At 44.4% G+C, this 19,865-nt stretch overlaps 1 protein-coding gene and 1 pseudogene across 17 annotated transcripts in view; both read right to left on the minus strand.

Moving 5' to 3' along the window:
* Positions 1–19,865, minus strand: part of Mical3 (microtubule associated monooxygenase, calponin and LIM domain containing 3) — a 202,530-nt gene that overhangs the window by 42,812 nt on the left and 139,853 nt on the right. For all 17 annotated transcript variants that reach the window (XM_074076459.1, XM_074076458.1, XM_074076457.1 and 14 more), the window contains one exon: positions 6,928–7,123. In XM_074076459.1, coding sequence (XP_073932560.1) covers positions 6,928–7,123 — 196 coding nt within the window. The remainder of the gene's footprint in view (positions 1–6,927; positions 7,124–19,865) is intronic.
* On the minus strand, positions 7,130–18,828 carry LOC109684397 (small nuclear ribonucleoprotein G pseudogene; annotated as a pseudogene).

Genomic DNA, 19,865 nt, shown 5'->3' on the forward strand with positions numbered 1-19,865 from the left:
GAGTCCTGGGAATTCTTCTAGCAAACTGCTGAGTCTGAGAGTGGTTCCGGGAAACTCCTGAATTTGCAATTGGTGTCACAAGTGAAGGCAGTCTGTTCTTTGGGCCACATATGCTCTCCTCTGTTGGCTAACTCCTCACAGTGCCACACTGGTTCTGCTATTACTGGTTGTGTGATCCTTGGGTGCTGATTATGCTCAGCCGTGCTTCCTCATCAGTCAGGAAGTCATGTGATACCTGACTTGTGGGTATGCTGTGAAGGTTAGGGATCAGACTTTCGTTATACCTGTGTTGTGCTCTGGACTCAAGGTATTAGTCTTGTTTACTCACCTACACATTCATTCATTCATTAAAACACTTTTTTTTCAAGATAGGATCTCACTATATAGCCCAGGCTGGCCTGTAGCTCTCAATCCTCCTGCTTCAACTTCCCAAATGCTGGGATTATAGATGTGCACAATGAGCATTCTGAGCACCCACTACAGCTAAGCTCCTTTCTGCAAGCATCTCATCTTACTTACTCAGTCACCCAACAAAAATGTGCTGGGTGTCTTTTACTTATAGTGCACTCACCAACACTGTAGGAAAGGCAAAGGTAACCTAGAAAAGATCCTTATTCTCAGAGAAAGACAAGGTGCAAACACACTGCAAGTTAAGTAGAGTGCAGGTAGGAGAAAAGAGGGATTATGGCTTCCAGTGCATAAACAAGAATTTAGACCACTGAAAGCTTGGTATCTGGGTTTTGTCATTTTTCAGTATTGTTTTTTCTGGTATTTTTTTGATTCGCCTGGATGTTTTCATTAGTTTGCTTTCTTAATAATTAATATATTGGTACATGTCATTTAACATTCTTCAAACATGAAATAAGGACAAGGAAGCTTCTGCGTTCATCTTAAATCTTTTCCTTCAAGGCCAAGTGCAACAAGGCTGCCCCAGCAGTCAGGGTGCTGGAAGGAAATGCAGTACAGTCTCCTAGGAGAGGGGGCCTCAGTGCAGTGTAACCTCGCTTGTGCCACATCACGACGGCTGCACTGTGCATAATGTGGGCAATGAATATGTCTCCTGTGATGAGGACAATGAGGTCCCACTGATGACTATTAGTGCCACACCAGCTAGTTTTATGGCAGTTCAAGGACTGTGAGAGCATGAAAATGATTAAGGAAAGGTCAACCCTTGCCTCTCTGTAAGATACAAACTCAGCCTTCTGGGCTGGGATGTAGCTCGGTGGTACAGCGCTTGCCTAGCATGCGTGAGGCCCTGGGTTCGATCCCAGCACCAAAAAAGAAAAGACAAAAAAAAAAAAAAAACCTCTCCCCAAACTCAGCCTTCTTCCCAGAGACTTTGCTACTTGTTCCTGGTGACCTGAGACAGGCAAAGCAGCCTCCCTCTCTAGAGGGAGGATTATTCCTTTTAGAATTTCATCCTAGTGCTCCTCAGTTTTGTTTCCTGTGCTGCTGTCAGAACCTCAGTAAGAAACCTGAGGGAAGATGTAGGAAAGGGGCTTCGAAATGGGTGGCTGGATATAAATTGTAGGAGAGGATTTCTTCTAACTGTGAAAGGGTCAGTGCCTCCAGTGGAGGGTTTGCCAAGGTTCTCGGGGTATCATCTCTGACATCTCTGATACCAGGGGACACCTGCCCTGGCTTTCACAGCGTGTGGTTTCTTGTGCATTTGGCTTGTCTTGGCTGTGCTAGACCTTGTGATAAGTAGTCTAGGGGGAGGTAGACCCAATCCAACAAACAGGACATTATATTGCTATAAGCAATAACAAATATTCTGGCCCCATCTCTCCTAGGAGGCTGTATCCTGAGAGGACACTCTCTTTCCAGCAAAGACAAGCTGATTGTCTTATTGTGTCTTTTCTGCTATAAGATCCTCCCCACTTAAAAACATTTCGAAGCTGTAGTCTGGGGGGGTCCACTTCCACCACAGATTCTTCCTTTCTCTGTACCCTTCTTCTAGCCTTAACAGGCTCAGCACACAGGCTCAGGTGCTGGAGGCAGTCAGGGGATCTAAAATGAGCCTCGAGACCCTGGATTTATACAAATCTTGTTTATGTGAAGGAACTGCAAAACCCCGAAGATAGCCCCAAAGTCCTGGGAAGTCGAAAGCCTGGAATGGAACCATTGGCACCACCTGCCCTTCACATGTATCTCCTTCTAAAAGCAAGTGTGTGTGTGTGTGTGTGTGTGCGTGTGCGTGTGTGTGTGTGTGGTTTTTTTTTTCAAGCTACTGAGCTAAGTCAGGAGGAAAAGGTCCAAGTGGTAATAGTGAAGGTCAGTGGACCCTTGAGGGTGTGTCATGCAGTACTGGCACTCCCTTTGTTAATGTTCTTTTTGTCTTTTTTGTTTTTGGTTAATTTTCATTTTCTTCAAGGCACTTTCTTTGGACTCACTCTCTCAGCCACACCACACTAGGGCATAGCTACTATTGTAAACCGCACATTCCCAGCTCAGAGAACTGAAATCCAAAACTTTTTGAGCACTGATATGAAGTTTTGGTTTTTGGAGGATTTTGGATTTTTGAATTAGGAATGCCCAACTGGCAAAGTCTATGCAAATATTCCAAACTCTAAAAAGCTCTGAAATCTGAAAAACTTCTGTTCTCAGATAAAGGGATATTCAACCTGTGTTTTCCCACTTTTACAAATGAGGAATTACAACCTCAGGAGGTCAGATCACTGGTGTGGTGAGGAGTCAGGTTGCCATGGATACCGGCAGCTGTAAGGGCAACAAGTCTGGCAAATGGTTTGTGATACAGCTCTTGGTGGTCGGACTCTGCCCTGAGAAGGTGGGACAGGATCTGAGGCAGGCCCCACTGTGCATAAAGGTGGCTCTCCCCACTTGAGCTTTCCCTCTTAAGCCTCTTAAGTCTTTATTTATTTATTTTTTTTTTGGTGGTACTGTGGTTTGAACTCAGGGCCTCAGCTTGCTAGGCAGGTGCTCTACCACTTGAGCCACTCAGCCAGCCCTTTTTAAAAAAAAAAAAAAAAAACCAAAAAACTTTTTTTTTTCTTTTTAAACTGGGGTTTGAACTCAGTATCTACACCTTGAGCCACTCCACCAGCCCTTTTCTGTGATGGGTTTTTCGAGATAGGGGCTCACAAACTATTTGCCCGGGCTGGCTTCAAACCATGTCCTCCTGATCTCTGTCTCCTAAGTAGCTAGGATTATAGGTGTGAGCTACCAGTGCCCAGTAAGTTAAGCCTTTTCTAACCAGAGACTCTGCAATCTGCTGTCTGCTTGGTCACAGCCCTAGGTCCCACCCACCCTGACAACCAGTGAACACTCCACTGCCAAGCAAGGAGGCTAAAGAAGATGCCTATTGTAGAAAATGCGAGGCAGGCGAGGGACAGGCAGGAAATCTCATTTATTCATGGTCTGCCTTAAGGGAGTAGTTTTTCCTTGTGGTTATTCTGATGGTACCACTGATTTTTGGGGATCCTCTGAAACCTCAGCGGCCCCCTGTGCAAAAGCCACATGTCTGCTCCAAAACTCATGGACTGTTCTTTAGAGCCAATGGTCTATAAACACTAAAGATCTCAGTAGCTGGGCCCTGCCTTCCTGCCTGAGGCACATTCTTCTGACAGGCAAAGAGGAGAAAGCAACACTAAAACCATAGAACTGGTTTTCTCTGGCCTTTGGTCACCTGATCTTGCCAGAGAAAACAGGAAGTGCTACCTCCAGGCTCTTCTCCTAAAAGGAGGGTCAGGTAGCTACTGAGGCCTGGCTCAAATTTGTGACAAGGTTTAGGATTTACAGGCGCTTGTGTAAACTAAACCACGAATCTGATTAGAGAAATATTCTAGGCTGTCTGTTAGACAGGCCCCCCTGCCTCCATCCCACTTCCCAGGGAAGGGCCTAGGAACTGCTTTTTCACTAAGTGTCCTGATGGTGTTTATCATCAGGGAGATTTGGAAACCTCAGAGCGTCAATTCACAAAGTGTGTCCTTCTGATGATAGCACCACCTGGGAACTGCTGGTAAATGAAAATGCTCAGACTTTATCACAGAGTGGTTCAATCAGCATCTTGGCCCAGTCACCTGTATTACAGCAAGCCCTCTGTGTGGGTCTGATGCATAGAGTCTGTCCATGGACAAGATGAGTTTGAGCCAAAACAGATTCTGGCACTTAACCCACCTGTTGAAGGAAACTTAACACCAGAATCCCTGGACAGGCCCCAGCTAAAAAGGGGTGCCAGCACTGTGCATGGACCTCCATGACAGTAACTGCTGATGCTGGCCTAGTGACCACTTTGTGCCAGGCATTGCTTTATTTGACTTAATCCTCATAATAAACCTATGAAATGCAGGGTTCTCTGTAGATGAGAAAACTGAGGCAGAGAGGTTAAGTAACTTACTTACAGCCAGTGGGTGATAGAGATGGGCTTCAAGGCCAGGTCTGTTTGACTCCAAATGCAAAATTCTTCACCGTCATGATTCACTGCCCCCCACCCCCAACCCCATCCCAGCAGACTCCTGAGCTGAATTCTCTGCACTATGAAGAGTGAGTTCCTGTGCTGGACTGGGCAACCCCTTAAAACCATGTCATGTCTCTTCTTTAGGGCTAACATCTTATTGACAGGGCTGAGGACTGAAAATGTACCTGACTCTGTGCTTGTGCTGTAAGGAGATGGAAATAATGCCTGGCTCATTTCTTACGTCTTAATATTTTCCTGAGGAAGAAGGGTTAAACCTATAGCTCCTTCCTCTGGGTCTCTCACTTTTATTATTATTTTTTGCAATACTGGGGTTTGAACTTTGTGTGTATGTGCTTGCTATGCACACACTTTATCACTCAAGCCACACCTCCAGACCTTTTTGCCAGGGCCTGGCCTTGGACTGCAATCTACCTACTTATGCCTTCTGCATAATCAGGATCACAGGTGCCACCACACCCAGCTGAGATGGGATCGCATGAATTTTTTGCCCAGGTTAGCTTGGAATCATGAGGCTCCCAATCTCCATCTTCCAAGTAGCTGGGATTACGGGGGTCTACTAAAACGACTGATCCTGGGCTCCTCACTTTTGAAAAACTGCTTTTCATTCTGCAAAGCATTTTTGCTATGATTATTTTTTTTTGCCTTTTTCTAAAAGGTATCCTTTTAATTTTTTGGGAGGGGGGGTACTGGGGATGCAACTCAGGGCTTTGTGCATACTAGGCAAAAGCTCTACCACTAAGCCACATTCCCCAGCCCTTGCATCATTTGTTGCACTGCATAAATGTAGACTGATTTCATATTTGATCCATACTTACCCCAAGGTCAAGCCACCTGCTCTGCTCAAGGGTTTATATAGGCTTGAGCATATGAGATATCCTTCTCCCTCTGCAGGACTAGTCTGAGAGCATGCAGCTCTCCCTCCTCTAGGCAAAGAAGAGTGGGTTATGTCCCGATGGGCAATCTGAACATGATGCCTTTATGTGACGATGACATGCAATTGGTGATGGCTCCAGAACTGCAGGTACCAAGGGGGGGGAGCTGGCACTGGACTGGATGGAAGAGTTGTCTATAGAGCTAGCCTAAGGAGTACTTCATCCAGAGTGTGTCTGCCCAAGGACAGGGAAGTAGAATGCAGATGAAAGCAGTTGTATACAGCAAACACTCTAAGAAACTCTTGGGCCTCAAAAACAACAACAAAAAAAGTGCTTTCTTTATCCCCACACATGGCTACATAAAAATCTGCAGTGTGTGAGTAAGATGCTTTCAAATGTCAGCCAAAGGCCTCTGCGTGTCTGGGGCCAAAGCCAGTGCTCTGACCTGGGAGCCCTTCAGGAAGGTCTCAATCATCCTGATTTTGCTCTCTCTCTCTCTCTTTTTTTTTTTTAAATATTCTGCTCTCTTTGGGCACTAACCCTTCTCTACTCACATGAAAAGCCCGGGGACACAGCATAGCAGATGCAGGGTCTCCCACGGCATTGGAGTGTGCATGGCCCCCCAAAGTATTACTCAGTTAAACAGAATTAAGCCCTACAATTGCTGAACATAATCCCATGTGTTTGTGGCCTCTGGCACACAAGGTTTCTTCCCCACTCTTTATCCACAGGAGACACAAAGAGAACCCTGGAAAGGTGAGGTGGTGTCTCCAAGGTTACACATGAGTTGGTGGCTGAGTTGCCCTCTCATACATCCCTGGTGCTCCTTCCACAAAACCTTCTGCTCCTCGGTGGACTGCTGCTTTAGGTTTGCTTTTCTCCCTGTGTGGAAGTCTCTTTTTTTCCTATGGATTTGTAAACAACAACTTGAGGCTTATATTTTCTGTTACCTATTTAGAGATTAACAAATGTTATGGATGTGGGAGTGCTCAGTAAGTCTGGCCCTGTCCCACCTAGTGAAGACTGAGTGCACTGCATGTAGATTCACAGAGCAATGCATTAATGATGACAGTGTCTGCTGACAGCGACTTTGACTGGGGCGGGGAGGGATGGAACAGGGCAGCAGGAAAAACAGGAAGTATCCTGGACTTGGATCCAGGAAACCTGAGTTGGAATATCAGCTCTAGTCCTAGCAATCATCATTTTCCTCCCCTGTGAAGTGACAAAACATATGTCTACTTCGTAGGACTCTTGTGAGGACAGCTGAAGTACATGGCACCATTCAGAGTAACCTGTGAGCACTCACAGGTGCCAAGAACTGTTTTAAATGCTGTATTCCTATCTGCCCTTTATCCCTCACACCAACTATGCGAGGAAGGTGCCAGTATTAGCCTCATTTCACAGATGAGGAAACTGAGGCAAAGCAGTTACCGAACTTGCCTAAGGTTCCACAGGTGGAAAGTAGAAGAGGCAAGATTCTCACCCAGGCAGTTTGGCTTGGATTTCATGTTCAACAAGCTCCCAGGCTGCCCCCCTCCAAGGTGGTAGCTTGGAGGCTCTGGTGGCGCCACTGCCCTGGGAACCCAGTGGCTGGGCAAACCAGGGGCACAGGCTGACCTGCTGGCCACGTCTTCTTCAGTGCCCTTGTCCAGCACGCTGCTAAGGTTGTGCTCGGCCTGTGTCTCCTCGGGTACCTCCTCCAGTTCCTCTGCCCGTTTCACAGACCGGTGGTAGTTCTCCAGCTCAATTCTCTCGGGAGTGCCTCTCAGCCTTTTGGCAATGCTGGGCTCCTCCACACCATTCATGCTGGAACCTGCGGGACAAACAAAGAGATAAAGTTCTGAGGATACAGGATGGAAACTGAACTTCAGTCACATTTTTGGAGTAGGTATAGAAAGGAAGGAGGAAATGTCTAGGCATCCTGAGGTGAGGCACCACTCCTCTTTTCTATGAAAAGACAGTCAGAACATGGGGCCATTGAAGGTAAAAAAAAAGAAAAAAAAAAAAAGATGGAGGCTGGGAAAGGATGCTGGAAAGAACTTTCCTAAGTAGGAAAAACAAAAGGCATGTGTTCATATCTGCTCCCTGTATCACCCCTGAACCATGCTCAGGCTGAGAACAGACACCACCTAACCAGCAACAGAGATGGGGTGGAGTTGAAGGGAACATGGGTGAGACCTGCAGGTAGCTCTTCTCACTGCCAGGAGCAAAATGGCTCTACGGCTGCCCTGGTGGAGAGAGCAAGTTCTTTTAACAGCCTCATTCTGTTGGCCTGAGAGCCAGGCAAGTTCCCTGCACAGTGTCTGGTTGAGTCTCCTGAGGTGTCAGCTCTCCTGGTTGGAGAGCCCTCATACTGGACCTGCCTGTGTCCTATGGTCAGATCCATGATAAACAGTTTTTGTAGAACTAGCACACCACAGGGGTGATGCTGTGCTCTCACTGTATGGCTGTTCATGAGAGGACTGAGCCAGGCTTGATGGCTTGATGCAGGTGGTGCCCATCCTTGCCCTGGCATAAAGATAAGATTTTCCCTCTATAAATAATCACTCTTGTGTAGTGTAACACTCAGAAACCTTCCAATGTCCTGCCCCCAGCATTCTTCTGTCTAGCAGTTTAGCATCTGTTGATGATCTTTGCCTGTTAGTTGGCATACAGAGGTCCTCAAAAAGCAATATTTAGAAATCTGTCATTCCTGCTACACTATCAATTTTTTTTGTATATTTTTCAGTTCTATTATGGACTCATGGATTTTTAAAAACTTAAATATTAGATCTGAAACTTCTATGTTTCTTTAGTCTCTCTTAATCTAGAACAGGCTTCCTGTCTCCTTTCTTATCATCATTATTCCTCTCCAGTATCTCTTGTGGTCCCAGTTTTGGCTGGAGCTCCCCAACCACTTATTCTGCGGTGTCCACTGCAACATGATGTGATACACAGATACAGACAAGACAGACAAATGCAGGCTAGACCCCAACTACACCAATGACTGGCAGAAGGATCTGAGAAAAACTACACAATTACTTAGCTCACATCCTGGTCTACATATGAGGACAATGGCCACCTCCCAAAATTAGAATGAATGTTGAATGAAATTATAAACATATATATACATGGGGGTTGCCAACTCTGCGCCCCTGCCCCCAGTTATCTTCCTCTGGTATTTAGGCCTAGCATACAGGTGGTATGCTAGATGAGCTAAGCAATACATTGATGTCCAGTAACATTTCTGCCACCAACCTATACCTATTCCTGCATAGGCATGTGGTATCGGCTTGCTTTGGACTGCAAACATAGTCCTCTGACAAAGAGAGGTGGGAGGAGGCTGTAACACTAAGACATATCACATAAGCTTGCATTTATGTCTCACTAGATCTTCAAAAAGGGGTAGAAGAAGTGGCAGAGAAGGGGCAGGAGTGCAGGTGCAAGCGGGTCTTGAATGGCCTTGTGTTCTGGCCAGGGCAGGTCCCTGGTTTCTGTGACACTCTAAGCACTCACAGTGCTTATGTTTTGGGTTTTGGCATGCAGTGTCAATACCAACCCAGTTTTGGGTAGCAGGTGGTCTGACTAAAGAAAAGGAGTGGGAATATCTACTAACTTTTGTGTCCTGACAAGTTGTACAGAAAATGCTCTGAAGACCTGGCACTTCAGTTGTGTACAGGACTTTGAGCCTCTTTGCAATAGCAGGAGAAAGAGCTTTTCTAAGAATTTAGATAGACACAAGATTAAATCTTAGTGCATCTGCCTGAATTACTGGTATCTTCTATCAACAGCATCTTTCAAGTTTACTAGAGAATCTTTACTGAGAAGCAAGATCCAGTGACATGTTTATCTACAAGTCTAGGTGTGTGTGATAATGGGGTCTGAACACACCCTTGGGCTCATCTGTGCTCTAGGTCTGTGCCTGCTTGTCCTTGTAGCATCACCTTTGGTAGAATCATTTTAAACACTCCTGCTCCATTCTTCAATACTGAGCTCAGGGCTTTGAAAGTGTAAGCGAAGATGCTGGATGAGGGCATCTGGAAGATGAGAAGAATATGGACTCTAGTAGTTAATGTCAAGAACAAGGCAGGTGGATTATGCGGCAACAATCTCCAAAGCTGCCCACCAGGCCCTGGAAGGGCACAGCTTACTCTAAGTTGGTTCCTCATGTCCACATTGGTCCTTTCTTTTGTCATCAACAGTCTCTATGTAACAAAGATGAGAAAGCAGAGGGTTCCTTGACACAACACGGATTCTTTCCTTCCAATTGTATACTTCTGACAACTGCTCTTACACAGGAACAGATGAAGAGAAAACTAGAAGAACTACCACTTCATGGAAAACAAACAACAAACTCATCAATTCAGATCTAAGCAAATTGAAGGCAGAATGAGCAAGCACTCCTGTAGTACCCTAGGGCAGGAGAGTCTGGTGTTAGTGGGTGATGTACACATTTTGCCAGGAATCCTGCTAAAACCTTGGAAAACAAAGCAGATGACAACACTTTCCTCTTTCAGACAGTCTCATAGGCTGCATTTCAGCATAAGGTATCAAATACTGTGACAGAAGCATGCATATGGTGCATGAGTGTACCTAACAGTGCAATGTAGCTCCCCAGAGTATTCAAGGAAGGTATCCTAGAGGAACACGGAGTTAGCTAGCTTAAAAAATATTCTGTGAGGCAGGTGTTACCATTTTGCAAATGAGGTAACTGAATTTCAGAGATAGGAAGTAAGATGCCTGAGGCCACACAGCTTGTGAGCAGTGGAACTAAGAGTTGACTCTAAGGAGGAAAGAATAATTCAAGAGACTATCATGCCATCCCCAGACTTTTGACACAAAGAGAAGAAAAGGAAGGTGCATTTCCATAAAGAGTCATCATCTTTTTTCCTATTTGGGAGGTTTCTTCAAAATCTCCCCATTATAATTTTTGACATGAAGGATGCAGAACTTTGCAAGAGTGTCTTAGAACAGAGAATCTGGCGTCCAGAATGATGGACATTCTGCCCTCCTGCCAGTGTTGTTTCTCTGGAGGTTCTACAAGCTCTGTAGACTAATGGATCATCAAGCATCAAAACTTGGCAGTCTAACCTCTGAGAAGGGGAAATGTTGATTTAATTCTGGACTTGGCTAGAAACAAGAAAAAACAAATCAGAATCACTCAGAACTATTCAGACCATTCATGCACCAGGTCTCAAGAGAAAGGATGCCCTGGGCCATGCAAACATTAAAAAGTATCTTGTTGGAGACTTCGTAAAAATTAAGGGGGAAGGTCAGGCGAGGTGGTACATGCCAGCAATCCCAGCACTTAGGAGGCTAAGCAGAGAGACTATGAATTTGAGACCAGCCTGGGCTGAGTGTGCCTGTCTCAAAAACACACAAACAGAAAAATTAAAGTGGAGGGAGTAGAGTCACGGCTGTCCTCCAGCCCTATATCCTGAGCTCACCCAAGCTTTCAGCCACAAGGAAATGCCTGGATAGGGTATCTCCTGAGAGCTGGGTCCACATAGATGTTGTTTTTCCAAAGGGAAGGTTGCACTAAGAGGGTACTTGGCAAGTACTCAAAACTCACCAACTGCCAAAATATGCTTCACGTTCCCAGCCCATAACCTCAAAGTGCCAAAGGAAATGCAGAAACAAATAAATCAACAAGATCAGCATCCTTGATTCTTTGTCCTGAGCAAGAAGCTATCTGTTATATTAGCCAAATGGTGAAAGTATGAGAGGCCTGGGCAGTGGCCATAACACTGCTACAAGCACAGAACACCCTTCCTGGAAGAGCCTGGAGAAAGAAATTGCAGGAGACCAGGTATAAAAATCACCAGCAGTTGCTGGGTGTGATGGCACATGCCTCTAGTACCAGGTACTAGAGGCTGAGGCAGGAGGTTTGATTGGATATAGGTGTTTGAGGGTAGCTCGGACAACATAGTGAAACCCTGACTCAAAAAAACCCAAAAATCACTGGCAGGAGTTGGTTTGGAAAGTTAAAGCATAACCAGGCCAGGTCAGGCTACCTGGCTAAGACCTACTTGGCCCTGGCACATCACATGCTCAGTTCAACGGCAACTTCACGGGGACTTTCCAGCTAGCTAAAAGTGAGATGAAAGATTTGTAATACTCTCCAAGGCCAATTCATCACTAAGTCAGGGCAGTCAGATCTCAGGTCACGGGGAGGCCAATTACTGCCTCACACATACCAAAAGGAAACAGCTCCAGGATCTGGGCCACATCCTAAATAGGAAAAAGGCTCTGGATCTGTCCTGAAGCTCTGCTGTGGAAGTCACTGCCTGCATGAGCTTCATATATCATCCCGTAAGAAATATTTTCCTAACAGGACGACCTGCTCTCAGCTGATGTGCACCAGCTGCCAGAGCCTTTATTTGTATTTGTCTGATTCCTGGAGAGAAGTGAGAGATGAAGATGAGACTTCAGCATGCTGTGTGAATCTGACAAAGACTTAGGAAAAGGAGCAGTGAACTGGATCTTCACCCATAAGTAGGAGGCTGCTGGGATCCATTCACTTGACCACTGACTTCACCAGTCTTCACAGTGCCTTCTATCCTCAGTACCCAGTGACAAAGCAAACCAGATTTCTGTGTTCTGATGGAATATGGGGGTCACCTACCTGTTAAGAGTGACCAAAGTGGATTCAACTAGGGCCATGATTAATAACAAATGGCTCTGATTTGAAATAATTGGTCCTCCCGACCCCCACCCTGTGGTTTGAACTAAGGACTTCACACTTGCTAGACAGGGACCCTACCACTTGAGTCATGTCCAGCACTTTTGACTTTCATTATTTTTCAAACAGAGCCTCGCCTTTATTCCCCAGGCTGACCTGGACTGTGATCCTCCTATTTACATTTCTCATGTAGCTGGGATGACTGGAGTGTACCACCACGCCCAGCTTTTACTGACTGAGTTGGGAGATCTCACTAATTTTTCCCGGAACTGGCCTAGAACTGCCATTCTCTCCATTTCTACTACTTCCTGAGTAACTAGGACTACAGGCATGAGCCACCATGCCTGGCTTGAAATGATTAATTCATTTAAGGGAAGCATAGTCATTTTGCAAAATAGATTCTTGTATTTCCTCCTTTCCTCCCTTCTTCCTTCTCTCTTTTCTTTTTTTGATGCTGGGGATTGAATCCAGGACCTCATGAATGCTAAATACTTGCTCTACCACTGAGCTGAACCCTGCCCCTTCTGTTCTTTTTGTCAAGCTACTGGATATTTTGGCTGTGACTTTTCTTTTAGAAGATATTAGCTAGTTATTTTGGATTCCTTCCCCACATGTCCATACTGAGTCTGAACTACAATATCTCTGGGGATATGTTAAGAAAGATGAAAACTGCTGAAGAAAGAATTACTGGGCTGGTAGCATAAATCCAATTCCCACATTCACAGTGAAATTTGTCCAAATGATTTTTATACTACCTGATTCAGTGTCCTCAGAAACAGTCACAAAATTGCACTGAGACACTGGAGTGCCTCTCCTCACCCAGAGCTCCAGTCACTGCCAGGCTGCAAGGGGGAATCTCTGCTGCAATTTGGCTTTCTTCCTGCTCGAATAGGAAAGGATACCATCTCTACACTCTCCCATGCTTTCTCATCCACCAGGATATATAGATGAAACTATATGAAGTATGGCTATTCTACAAGAGTCATTTTCCTACTAGGATGAACCTGTCTCCTGGACTGTTTCCCTTTGGAATGTATATACCCGTAGTTGGAGCTACTCAGGAGGCTGAGGCAGAAGGAGTGCCTGAGCTGGGCTGGCCACAATACAGTGAAGAATTAACTTGGAAATCAGACTGGGCATAGTGGAGCAATCTTAGCACTAAGGAGGCTGAGGCAGGAGGATCAAGAGTTCCAGGGCAGCCTAGGCCAGTGAGACCATGTCTCCAAAATCAACAGAAACACAACTTGGAAATCAATTCACTCCCCTATACTGCTTTGGGTTAAAGTTCCCATAGAAGTTCTTGCTTAGTTGTCTGAAAAGTGGGCAGGGCAAACAGCATTTAAAGGGGGACTATTTTGACATATAAACCTAGGATAATAGCATGCCTCAGGGTCTATTGCCACTAGGTCAGACAGTACCACTTGGTATCTGAGAGGAAGGGCCTATTTTCAGCAAGAGGAGGTCACGCTCATCTTAGAAACAACCCAAGGAGGAAAGATTTCCTACGGCAGGCTAAGAGGTCCTGCAGCTTGAAGAAGGCCTTTCCTTGTTAATTACAGGTAGGGTACCTGGTACCACCAATTTGGGGTTTTCTCTTCATCTGCACCTGGGCTCATTTGCCTTAGCAGACTCTGCTTGACTGGGGCTCACATTCTTCTACCTTTTATACCTATTTTCTCATTCTAAGAGGGCACTAAGCATTTCACGAGCATTGAAGCTGTATGTGGAATGGAAGTTTCTAAGCTACTAGCCTGGCAAGGTGACTTCTGTCCCTGCAACATATCTTCCCTCTGACAGTCTTTGTGGCTTCCTAAGGGCAGAAGTCTATATTTACAGAGTAATTTCTCCAAGATTATATGACATAAAGCATTTCTAATGAGGCAGGTGATCAAGGAATAAGCAGCAACATTTATTAAACAACTACCCCTGTCAGGCACCAAGACAGGCCACTGAATTGTCACATTCTTATAATCCCTATTATTACAATTACAGGTTGAGTGTCCCTTATGTGAAATGTTAGGACTTGAAGTGTTTTGGATTTAGGATACTTTTGGATTTTGAAATATTTGCATATGCATAATGAGTTACCTTGGAGATGGGAGGAAAGGCTGAGTAGAAAATTTATTTATGCTTCATGTACATAGCTTAGAGGCAATTTTATGCAGCATTTTTAATAACTTTGTTCATAGTATAAAATTTCAGTGTGTGGAATTTCCCATTTGTGGTGTCGTGCTGGTGCTCAAAAAGTTTTGGATTTTACATTTTGGAGTTTGAACTTTTGGACTAGGGATGCCCAACCTGCATGACATTGACAATTCTGAATCTCAATGAGGATCAAATGCAACAGAGCCAAGTACGCTAACTAAGTCACAACTTCAAAGCTAGCATTCCTTCCATTCACCTGTGCAGGATGGGATGCTGGGTAAAGACACAGGGCCTCATGTATGTAGGCAAGTGCTCTTCCACTGAGCTCTAGCTCTAGCCCAGGATAGAAGTTTTAGTTGCCATGAAACAGTCTTCAATTGGGATAACTGTGTTTTGTTTGTTTTTAGAGACAGGATTTCATTCTATAGCCCAGGCTAGCCTCAAACTCTGGATCATCTTGCCTCAGCCTCCCAAGTAGCTGGGATTACAAGCATGTACCACCATGTCTAGTGAAGTAACTATATTTTTATGTGGGGACACTGAGAAAAGCAGGTCTTGTGGGTTCAAGGGGTAACTCAATTGCTTTGGAGATATTTAATTACCAGAAGATTGGGAAATTGAGAGGTCAAGGAGGAGAAAACCCAATAGGGAGTAACTCAGTTACTGTACCAGGAAAAAAACATCCAGATGGGAATGGGATACTGCAAGCTGGAATGTTGCTTCTATAGAATACTGAAGGGGCTCTCTCAATAATCTGCATGATATCATGCTTTCAATTTTAAGGTTTTTAAAAATTTTTTATTTATTCATATGTACATATATTGTTTGGGCCATTTCTGCCCCCTGCTCTCCACCCCTCCCCTACCTTAAGTTTGTTTTGTATTATAGTTTTTTTTTAATTAGGATATATTTGTTGTACAGGGAGGATTCATTGTGACAATTTCAAATAGGCTTACATTCATTGTTTTGTTTTGTATGTGCATATCAACCATATACCCTCACCTTCATCTCCTTCTTTCACTCTCCCCCTCCATGAAAATGTATGTGACCCAATTTTTATTTGAAAATAAAACAAGCTTTTTGAAGAGGGGCCATGAATTTCTCAGCTGAACAGCCATTATTTCAACTTGTTCCAAGGCTTCTAACATCATGATACAATTTCCTTGCATCATCACCTTTCCAGTATTGTTCTGTTGCCACTGGTTGCCATCTCCACACATTCATCTATCACAAGATTCAATATTCCTTGGACATATCTGCCACCATTTAATTTCAGTGATATGCTCAGGAGGGTGAATTTTACTTATGATGTAAGAATGTTACTCGATAGGCTCAGAGTTGTTTTGAAATTTAAATTAGTATTTTTAATGTTGGATTATTTTCTCTGTCGTCATCATTGTTGTCAGCAGTACTGAGGTTTGAACCTGCACTTCCTAGGGAGGTGCTCTATCTCTTGAGCCACATTCCCAGCCCTTTTTTGCTTTAATTATTTTTTAGGTAGGATCTCACATTTTTGCCTGGGGACATCGTCATATCTTGATCCTCCTACCTATGGCCTCCCACATAGTGGGATCACAGGTGTGTGCCACCACACGTGGCTTTTGAGATCGGGTCTTGCCAACTTCTTCTTCTTCTTTTTTTTTTTTTTTTTTGCCCAGGTGGGCTGGGACTGTGTTGCTCAGAATCTCTGCCTCCCATGATTACAGGAGTGAGCCATCATGCTTTGCCTTTTTCTGCTATTATTACAGTATCTACCCCAGTTATCTTTTTGTCAACAGGGTAAGTCAGGATTATCTATTCTCTTCTGCTGTTCCTACCCAATTCTGCTAATGACTAGTTCTGAATTCTCAGAGGTTTCTTACATGTTTTTGTGGTGCTGGAGATTGAACCCAGGTCCTTGTATTTGCTAGGCAACCTCAATACCACTTCACAGTTATACCCCTAACCCTTATATACATTTTTATTTCAGCATCTCTCTTCTGCTCACAGATCTGAATGTAGTCCCACACCAGAAGCTCTGGTTTGGTAATTATTCTAGTTAACCTTGTGTTCCTGGTGCCTAGTAGAGCATCAGGAGAGTTACTAAATAAAATGTTTGAATTAGAGATCAGGGTAAAAGTTCTGACCTTATGACTAAGCTGCAAGATTACTTCAGTATAATTTTAAGATTTTAGTTGAGTTTATTCTGGGCTCAGTTTCCTCATCTTGACACAGAAACTTTAAGACCATTATGTCTCTCTAGTAGTTAGCTCAGTGCAGCATAGGGCCTCAGGAACAAATGGGAAATACCAGTTCCATGAAAGGGCAAGTTTACCAAGACAGTAACAGTTCCCCAGCACTTAGGAAAATCTGATGAATATGCCAATGGCTCAAGTAGCCCTCAGCATTAAGGTCCTCAAATGAACTGAAGTTCAGGAATAATTATTTCTCCTCATGGTGGAGGACAGTTTAGTTCAAGGGCTGGGATGCTAGAAGACCAGACCAGTCATAACAAGAGTAGGAGATTGTGGAAGGGCAGAGAGGATAAGGACCAGTGTGAGAGAAGTCCACGCTGATGTGCCTTTCCCAGGATGTCAGACTCATGTCTATTTATTTTGTGGTGCTAGGGCTGGAATTCAGTGCTTACCTCTGAGTCACTCACACCCTAGGGTTTGGCACTCCTAGGTCAGACTGTGTCCAAAGCCGGCTCCACAGCAGCCCACATGTGATCAGTTGCACAGCCCCGCAGCAGGCTGGATTTCTGATCCATGCAAGTGATTCTTAACATCTCAGAATCAACAGAAATGAACCCACACATCCCAATGAAAGGCTCTGTAAAATATATCTCAATGCCTTTCTTTTTTCTCTTCAAGATACAAAATTTTACAATCAGCACTCCCTTGGCTGGCTGGATATATTTTTGGAAAGGAACTAAAATTGCCTCTGGCAATGTCCATAACTATCACCTGACACTGATGTTTATCAATTACACTGTTTTCATCTGAGAAGGTAATCTGTGATTGGCCTAGAAAAGAATTGTGTCTAGGGACAGACACAAAGAACCCAGGCTGACAGAGCAAGAGTGCATCAACTCAGGTTGGGAGGGCCCTTCCCAAGAGTTATGTGCAGAATGAGCAGCAGCTGGGAGTTGCAGGTCTCTGCTCACTCAAGCACCCATCTACACACTGATTCCAAAGAGGAAACCAGGCGCCACCCTGAAAATGGGTCATGGCTTTGGGGGGGGTGGGGCTGATGGATCAAGCCAGCACAAACCCAGACAGGTCCTAGGACCATGTGTAACCCTACCTCTCCTAAGAGGATGATGGATTTTCAGGTTAGACGTTCAAAGTTTAGGTTAATGTAAACCCCTATCTAGGGGGTTCATGCTTTCATTACTATTAAGTGAAGAGCATCCAGGGTCATGGCATTAGATAACCTCTCATCTCATCCACACAGACTGAAGGAAAAGTAATGTCAAGTTTAGTCAAGCACTTGCAGAGATTTAACAATGCTCCAAAAGAGTTCCCTGGTCAACCCTGGTCCCCTGACCCACTCTGCTCCAGACTGGAACCCAGTCTTCCCACCTTTCTGCTGATTAGGGAATATACCCCACATGGTGCACAGACCTGGGAGGGAGACCATCCATCAGCCAAAAGAACTGAATCTAATTCACTCTCCCACTCCAATTGCTCCACCATCTTCTGGAATCCCTACCAATAAAAATCACACTTGATATTCTTATTATGCTTTTTAAACAAACAGGTTTTGCATGTTTTAGTTTACTTGTTCTTTACCAAGCAAAGAGAGAAGCAGATAACATTTTCCCCATTATATAACTTTATAGATAGGAAAATGGAGTTTTAGGAAATTATGACAGAAGATAGCAAGGATAGTAAGTCACAGAACTGAAGCTCAAATGAGCACATTTGGGGGTGCAGAGCAATCCACTGGGGTACAGAAAAAGAACACTAGAAGTCTGATTCCTATTTCTTAATGCTGCCTTCTAAAGCATTTTGTCTCTGTCCTCCAGCACATGCAGTATCAGTGTAGGGACAGACACGTGAGTAAGCATGCACACACTGGGAAACGTGCTCATAATAAGGGGTAGACAATGAAACTCGGAGACCCCTGCAATATCATTCCATCCCACCTCTATTTTTCTTACACTCTTTCCTAATCTACTCCATTAGGAATAATGTAGTTAGGCTTAACTGCACATCAATGTCATATCCTTCCTTTTTTTTTTTTTTGTCTTTTATCTATATTGGTGGTTCTCAACCTGGGAGATTTCTTCCTCAGGGGTCATCTGGCAATATCTGGAGATATTTTTGGTTTTTACAATTTAGGGATGGGTATGCTACTGACATGTATTAGGCAGAGGCCAGCAATACTGCCAAATATCCTACAATGCATGGCACAGCCCTTCATGACAAAGAACTATCCAGTCCAAAATGTCAACAGTGCTGGTTACAATCAAGTTATTTCTAGTTTTTTGGTAAACAAGTCAATAAGCCCATCCAGTTTTCTGAGTGCGATTTGACTGGACTGGATGCAGTTAGAACACAGCAGGGAGCTTATGAAATTTTATCTGCGGTGACATGAGACACCCTGAGGAATGGGAAGGCAAGATACAAAGGACCAACTGACACAGGCCATGCTTAACAGATAGCTCTGGCTTACCGTTCAGAGAGGAAACCCAGACATTCAGATGCTGAGGCATGGACTAGTTCCATTGCCTCTCACTAGGCACATGCCTAAGTAGCTACCTCTCACTACCTGCTATAAAACCCATCGCCCACAATGACACTCACAGGCTCCTGCCCCTCTATACCCAGGTTTGCTTTGTTTAGGAGGTCAAAGTAGGAATTAAAGGACACTAAGATGAATCTAATCAACTGTTCTCCTTTCACTTACTTTGTCCTAACAGATGCTACAAAGCCTGATGGACAGGACAGTCCTGTGATATTATAGCAGGTCCTCTCACTATGCTCAGGAAGAAAACTGGACTTTGGAGCACAAACAGAAAGACATGTATTTTTCCAATTTCCCAGAACATCCTGCTTATGAGCTCTGAGTGCTCCTGTCATGGCTCGCCTTTCCCAGGTGAGGGCAAGGCTGTGCCTGCACATGCTCAGGAGTACTTCCTGAAAACATTACTTTGCCCAGCCAAATTCCATCCAAGTGAACAACCAAAGTGTTCACTTGGAATGATATGTTCATTCTGCCCAAACACTTAAAAGTAATTTTAACTGTGCACTGAGACCAGAATGGCTCAAACCTTAAAAAAAAAAAAATCTGTATTTTTCTCCTGTAATAGGTGATTTGGCTCAAACTGTCAGTACAAAAAGAAGCATAAAACCATCTCTCTCCCTCTATCCCTCTCACTCTCCTCAAGCACTACACAGGGTCAGAGCAGGTAATATCTTATGAGGACAAAAACAGTTGTTGAGAGTACAGAATGAAAATGTCACTTTAATGAGCTGGGCGTTGTGGTCCATGCCTATATTCCCAGCTACTTGGGAAATACAGACAGGAGAACTGTCTAATCCAGGCCACAAAGAAAAAGTGAGATCCTATTTCAACAAACAAGACAGTTATGGTGGTCCATGCCTGTAATTCCAGTCACATGGGAGGTACAGGTAGGAGGATCAGGGCCTGAGGCTGGCTAGGGCAAAAAGTGTAAGACCCTATGTAAAAACTGAAACTAAAGCAAGTTGGAGCATGCCTCAAGTGTAAAGCACTTGCCTAGCAAGCACGAAGCCTTGATTTC

This window comes from Castor canadensis, chromosome 6 (genome assembly GCF_047511655.1).
Source record: "Castor canadensis chromosome 6, mCasCan1.hap1v2, whole genome shotgun sequence".
NCBI classification, from domain to species: domain Eukaryota; kingdom Metazoa; phylum Chordata; class Mammalia; order Rodentia; family Castoridae; genus Castor; species Castor canadensis.